The 6,000-nt window shown below is 51.8% G+C and overlaps 1 protein-coding gene across 1 annotated transcript in view; it reads left to right on the top strand.

The window, feature by feature from the left end:
* The first annotated feature begins 5,534 nt into the window (after positions 1 to 5,534).
* SREBF1 (sterol regulatory element binding transcription factor 1) overlaps positions 5,535 to 6,000 on the top strand; it is a 35,942-nt gene continuing 35,476 nt past the window's right edge. The window contains exon 1 of the mRNA XM_053276742.1: positions 5,535 to 5,922. Coding sequence (XP_053132717.1) covers positions 5,817 to 5,922 — 106 coding nt within the window. The 5' untranslated portion in view covers positions 5,535 to 5,816. The remainder of the gene's footprint in view (positions 5,923 to 6,000) is intronic.

The raw sequence follows: 6,000 nt of genomic DNA, 5'->3' as shown, positions 1-6,000 counted from the left end.
CATGGCCGAGAGGAGGGGAGAGAGGTGTTGAACCTGGCAGGCTTTGAAGAGTGGGTTTCCGCTAAGGGCCCCCTTCCCCATACACTGCAGCCCTCCTGATCCACACTACCCCTTCATGCAACGAGAAACAATTAGGAAAGCAAAGCTGTGTTTCACATTGCATCTCATTTGAGCGGGTGGCCCCTTCTAGCCTCACCACAACCAAGGCCCAACTGGCTGGTCCTCTGATGCCAGCCGTGTTCCAGTCCTTGGGTTGGGAAACGACCACCTTTTTAAAAAAAATATTTTTCCTTCCCAGAGAATTGACGGTGGCTTGAAGGAAGGTGTGCCACTCATCCCACCATTGCCTCTGGTCAGCAACTTGGGGACAGGTTCTGCATTGTTCCAGGAGCCTGTTCGACTAGAGAAGTCCCAAAATAAATTGGAGTACACAAGCGTAGGGACTGATGCTTCTCTCTGACCACCACCAGCTCATTTTATTGGTGTCACTTCCTTTTGTTATAAGAGTGTAAGCAGCTCATAGTCACGAGACTTGGAGGGGGGAGGTGAATATGAAGTACACCTCCAGATGTGTCTGCACATGTTTATCCTAGCTCCTCTGGCTTCTTAGAGGAAGAGCAGGGTCGAAATGTCAATAAATTAACCCCACATTTGTTAGGGCTCGAAAGGAACTGGAGTGGTGTGGGGAAAGTGTTTGGAAAAGTTAAGCAGCTGGGATTGACTTCCTCTGGACAAGGTGCTGCTCCTTGGCGCTCCACGGACGTGTTACAGCAAGTGTGCCACAAACCCAGTGCTCTCTCTGCGCCACTTGCAAAATGACTGCTGGTGCTATTGTCTTGCCTGCTGGCTTGTACCTCTGCGTGGACTTGTTTACTGCAGTTCCAGCAGATCATGTGCCTCCACTTTTGTCTGTCATAACATTCTAGTAAAATACAGTGCCTGCTTCTGTTTGAGAGCAAAGCTTGCTGCCGCTTTGACAGAGCAGGACTTTTGGGAAAGAGGCTGGAGGCAGCAAATCCACCACCACCACCACCCCGTGGAATCTACCGACTGCTTCCCTGCCCCCTGTAGGGCTCCTATTAGGGTGGCCGACTTTGACTGAAGCCATTCCCGGAGATTTCCTGCCTGCAATACTCTGCAGAATATCAAGGCATCCAAATTTCCTGGAGTGCTTTTTAGTAGCCACTTAGAGTTCAATGCTAATTCCCGGAGACCCCAGGCGGCCAGTCCCAGAATTGGCAGGGATGCAGTCCTGGTACTTTTCCTCCCTTCAGGGTCTCAGCAGGAATACAAAATCATGTACTGCTCTTGCTATTCCAGCCACTTATTAACCTTCTTCTTGAGATAGGTAGCTGCCTTCTACCGAGTGAGATCATTGGTCCATCTAGCTCTCTGCTGCCTATATTGACTAGCAGCAGCCCTCCAAGGCTTCAAGCAGGAGTCTTTCCCAGCCCTACTTGGAGTTGCTACCAGGGACTGAACTTGGGACTGCTGGCATGCAAGTCCTATGGTGGACTAGTGTCAGGACAGCCTAAAACGAAGGGCAGGGAATGCCTACAGAAATGCACTGGTTCCTTCCAAAGGACCATGGAATGCATGGAATTTATGAATGGCCAACAGGCATTCCATCATTCATTCTAGTACATTTCCTAGAGTCTACATGATCCTTGACTACTTCAAACAGAACCCACCCACTCACCCACCTCCAAATTATTGCATCTATCTGAGGGATATGGGGGTGGATGTGGGCGTGGGGCATGGCTGGCTATGGGGGCTGCCATGGAGAGTGCCTGCACTTCTGAATTTGTGACTACATCACTGTTGGCAACCCTGAAGAGGTAGTTTAGTAATTACTGCATTTATATTTTACCTTGGAGCCTCTCCCCAGCCAACCGTGCAGGCGTAGAGCTGCCTACACTAACTGCAGCCATTTCTATTGATTTAGTCCCAAATATGTGTGCAAAACCAAGCCATGAAAGCCTCCAGCATTGCTTCCAAGGGTCGCCGGGAGGCTGATGCCGATACCCGGAGACTCCAGGCCAAGGCAGCGGGTTGGCAGTCCTAGCTCCTGGCCTTCCATGTGGGTGGCACTTTTTCAATCTCCACTTCTCATGCCACTGTGAAAAGGTCCAGCGATGTCTCTAGTGGTTTGAGGTGGAGCCGAGGTTAGCATGAGAACAAGCAGAAAGGACTAGTCCAGGCCTTCCCAACCTTGGACTCCCAGATGGTGTTGGAGTTTGCCTCCTTGACTGGGGATGCTGGGAGTTGTAGTCCAACATCATGTGGAGACCCAAGGTTGGGAGCCCCTGAACTGGTCCAAATGTGGACCCAAAGGAGGCCTTGGGGCACCAAACAGCTTTCCCTTCAGTTTTTCTCCATGCCACAAATGAAGCCGGGCTTGCCAAATGTTCCTGGGACACAGTGTACCTTGCTAACAGGTACACGGTGAGCAAAAGAGTGAGCAGGTATTCAGTATAGGGCTGCCATCCCTCCAGGCAGGGGCCACCCAATGCAACCAGGTCCCTTTCAAAACTGACCCTTGCCAGCTTTGAAGAGGGGTGGGGAGGAGGCTGCAGCCTCCTCTGCTCTCCTGGTTCTTGCAAGGTTTGCAAGAAGTGTGAGAGCTGGTCTTGTGGTAGCAAGCATGAATTGCCCCCTTTGCTAAGCAGGGTCTGCCCTGGTTGCATTCACATAGGACCAGGGGTGTAGCAAGGTTGGAGTGGGCCCAGAGACAAGGTTTTAAAATGGGCCCCCACTCACTGAAACTCAGCTCATGAAGTGAAGAAATCTTAAATGAGGCTGAATAGTGGTAAATTGTGGATGATGCAAGTCATTGAATGGTCCTCGAGAAAGACATGCTGTTCTGGTAGCTCCAGGTCTTAATACTCACATCAGTTTCGGAGGATGAAGACAACTGAAGGAAGCCCGGGTGGGTGCGTGGCTGGGGGAGTCAGTCATGTGATTTGCCTCTGTGGGGCCCCCCAACGCAGTGGGCCCCCAGACAACTGTCTCCCCTTGCCCGATTATACTTACGCCCCTGCATAGGACACTGCCTTCTACCGAGTCAGACCCTTGGTCCCTCTAGCTCAGTATCGTCCGCACAGACTGGCAATGCCTTCTCCAAGGTTGCAGGCAGGAGTCTCTCCCGGCTCTATCTTGGAGATGCTGCCAGGGAGGGAACTTGGAACCTTCTGCATGCAAGGGGGGCATCCCCTTAGGGAACTTGAATGGGGGACATCTCAGAAAAACCGCTCAGAAAGCCCAGCAGCCAGCAAAAGTACGCCGTCCCTTTAAATCCTGGCCCCGCCCCCTGTTCTGGCTATGCCCGCCCGCTTCTCTACCTCTCCACGTGGAGGAAGGAGATCCCCGCCCACATGATGTAACCCTAGAGCCTGAGCCGTGACGTGAAATCACTCCACTGCGGAGCCGCACTCCCATTGGCCCCGCTGACTGGTACTACAGGCGGTGTTTCCCCGCTACTCAACCAAGCTTTCCCTTGGGGGCATCCCTGCTTGGGCTGCAGCCGATTGGTTGCCTGGGGGAGAGTCCCCGCCTACACAGCCTGAGCAAGGCTTAACTCTTTCTCTGCCGCTTGTTGGGTTGGTCTGTTTCCCAGAAGAACCTAATAAGGTTTCCCAACAATGAGGGAAACTATTCCTGCAGATTTCCCACCCCCAGATATCTCCCCCACCCCCAATTTGTTGCATACCAGCTATCTCTGGGACTGATTTTCAATCTTTTTTGGAGATGGATGCTGGTTCCTGGAGGATTGGTTACCCTACCTACCTCACAGGGTAGGGTAGTTAGGCCTCCTGAGTGAGTTACTTCAATGGATGGGTGGAACTTCCATGTTCAGATGCAGTCTACTTCAGAATAAAACTCAGTCTGTTGCATCAGAAATAACCATCAGCCTTGTGGCAGGGAATCCCAGGGGTTAATTTGCACCTAGCTTTTTCTCTTTGGGCTTCAGTTTTATAGTTGGTTCTTAGGTTTTATTTGCCTCCAGTGATGAAGAAAGCTTGTAATAACAGAATTGGTTAAACTATAGATCTCTGACAGGCTGACATAACTCAATTATGAATCATTTGGGCCACCACAATGCTGAGATACCTAGGGCTAACATAACCCCCTGCCTTACTGGACCTATGGGTCTCCATTGAAAAGGCAGAGCAACAAGCCACTTTTTGATAATGTTGTTTTACAGTCTGTTAGAACTTTGTTATTTTAGAAATGCTTCTTTGCAGTTGGGAAGGAGGTTATGGCCTATTTGCATGCAAATATACTTACAGGTCTCATCTTGTTTATTTTCCCTTCTCCAAGTGGCCCTGCGAGGGTTAAAGGGAAGGTGTCAATGAAAGCCGAGCAGCCACAAGGCCTATCCCCCACCCTTTTCCTGCCATTCACTCCAGGTCGTCACACACACACACACCACACACACACCCTCCGTGCACACTCATGCGTGAAGCTAGTCTTGGAATAATCCGGATTATGAAAAGCATGTGCCCCCACCCGACTACAAGGGCAACATTCTGGAAAGTTGGGTCTTTGGACTTTTTGTAAATATGTAAGGCAAGCCCATTCTCCCTTTCCATTATTATTATTATTATTATTAATTTGATTTCTCTACCACCCTTCCAAAATGGCTCAGGGCGGTTTACATAGAAAAATAATAAATAAAGAAGATGTCTCCCTGTCCCCAAAGGGCTCACAATCTAAAAAGAAATATAAGATAGACACCAGCAACAGTCACTCGAGATACTGTGCTGGGGGTGAAGAGGGCCAGTTACTCTCCCCCTGCTCAATAAAGAGAATCACCAGGGTAAACGGTGCCTCTTTGCCCCGTTAGCAGGGGATCCACCCCACATCAGACCTAGGGACAAGAAATAAAAGTTCCCTTCAGTGTCCAATGCACGCTTGCCAAGGGATGAGAGAAGGGTGGGTCCCCCACTTAACTTGGACCTACTCTCTCTCCCCACAAGTGCCTTCCAATCATTGTTAACACCTGTACTTTGACCAACTCTCCGGCAGCTAGAAGTTCAACACGTGCAGTTTGGACTTTGCATGGCGGGGGGGGCACACCTGTTAGAATGACACCTGTAATTCAAGTTGCCTTAAAAAGGGGGGGGGGAATACCACAAGATAGTTACTCTCCTCCTCCTCCAAACCAAGGCGGCAGTCCTGTGCACATTTCCTCAGAAGCAAGTCCTGTTATCCAACAGGGCTTACTTCTCTCAGGTAACGCGCTCACGCAGGGCTTGCAGGCAGCTTCCTGCTGTTGCGTTCCAAGCTTCTCTGAGCGCCTTTTTGTTTTTCCTGCTCCTCTTGCAAAGGGAAGGAGTCAGCAAATACGGCGGAGAGGAGGCAGCGCCGGAAAAGCAGCAGCTGGAAGGTTTCCTCTGAAAGGAGGGAGCTGCCAATCAAAAGAGCCAGGAGGCGGGGCCTGAAGCTGGAGGCTCCGCCCCTCCTCCTCCCCCAGTTGCAGCCACCAGGCTTGAGCTGCGCTTCGCAACAATCACCGTCCTTTCTCCACCCCCCCCCTCCGCCCGCCCCCTTGTTGATCCAGCCATGGCAGCCGAGCCCGGGGGCAGCGCACAGCTAGGAGCTACCAGCCCGTAAAGGTCCGGCTGCTGGAGGGATCGACCTTGCACGGGCTCCCTGGCTGCTTAGGAAAAGGGACTCCCGCTTCCCAGCCTGTCCCCCGGCGAGAGGGGCTCTTTCTCTCCCCCCAGGAACGCCGGCTTTTTAAACACCTCAGTGAGGAGGGTCGTATTTCTCCAGGTCAGGGGCGAGGGGCTCCTCGCGGAGGGCTGGCCAAGATGAACAGCCTCCCCTTCGAAGAGGCTTCCCTGGAGAGCCTGGACCCTTCACTGATGCTCCAGGAATCCAGTGAAATTGACACAGCCTTCCTCAGTGACATCGATGGTAAGGTTCAGGGGGCAGGGGGGGGATGGATTTGTTGGGGGGCGAATCAGAGGCGTTCTTGTCTCATGGTACGGCTGG

Source organism: Hemicordylus capensis, chromosome 13, assembly GCF_027244095.1.
Source record: "Hemicordylus capensis ecotype Gifberg chromosome 13, rHemCap1.1.pri, whole genome shotgun sequence".
Lineage (NCBI taxonomy): Eukaryota > Metazoa > Chordata > Lepidosauria > Squamata > Cordylidae > Hemicordylus > Hemicordylus capensis.
This window is presented reverse-complemented; position numbering and strand designations above follow the sequence as displayed.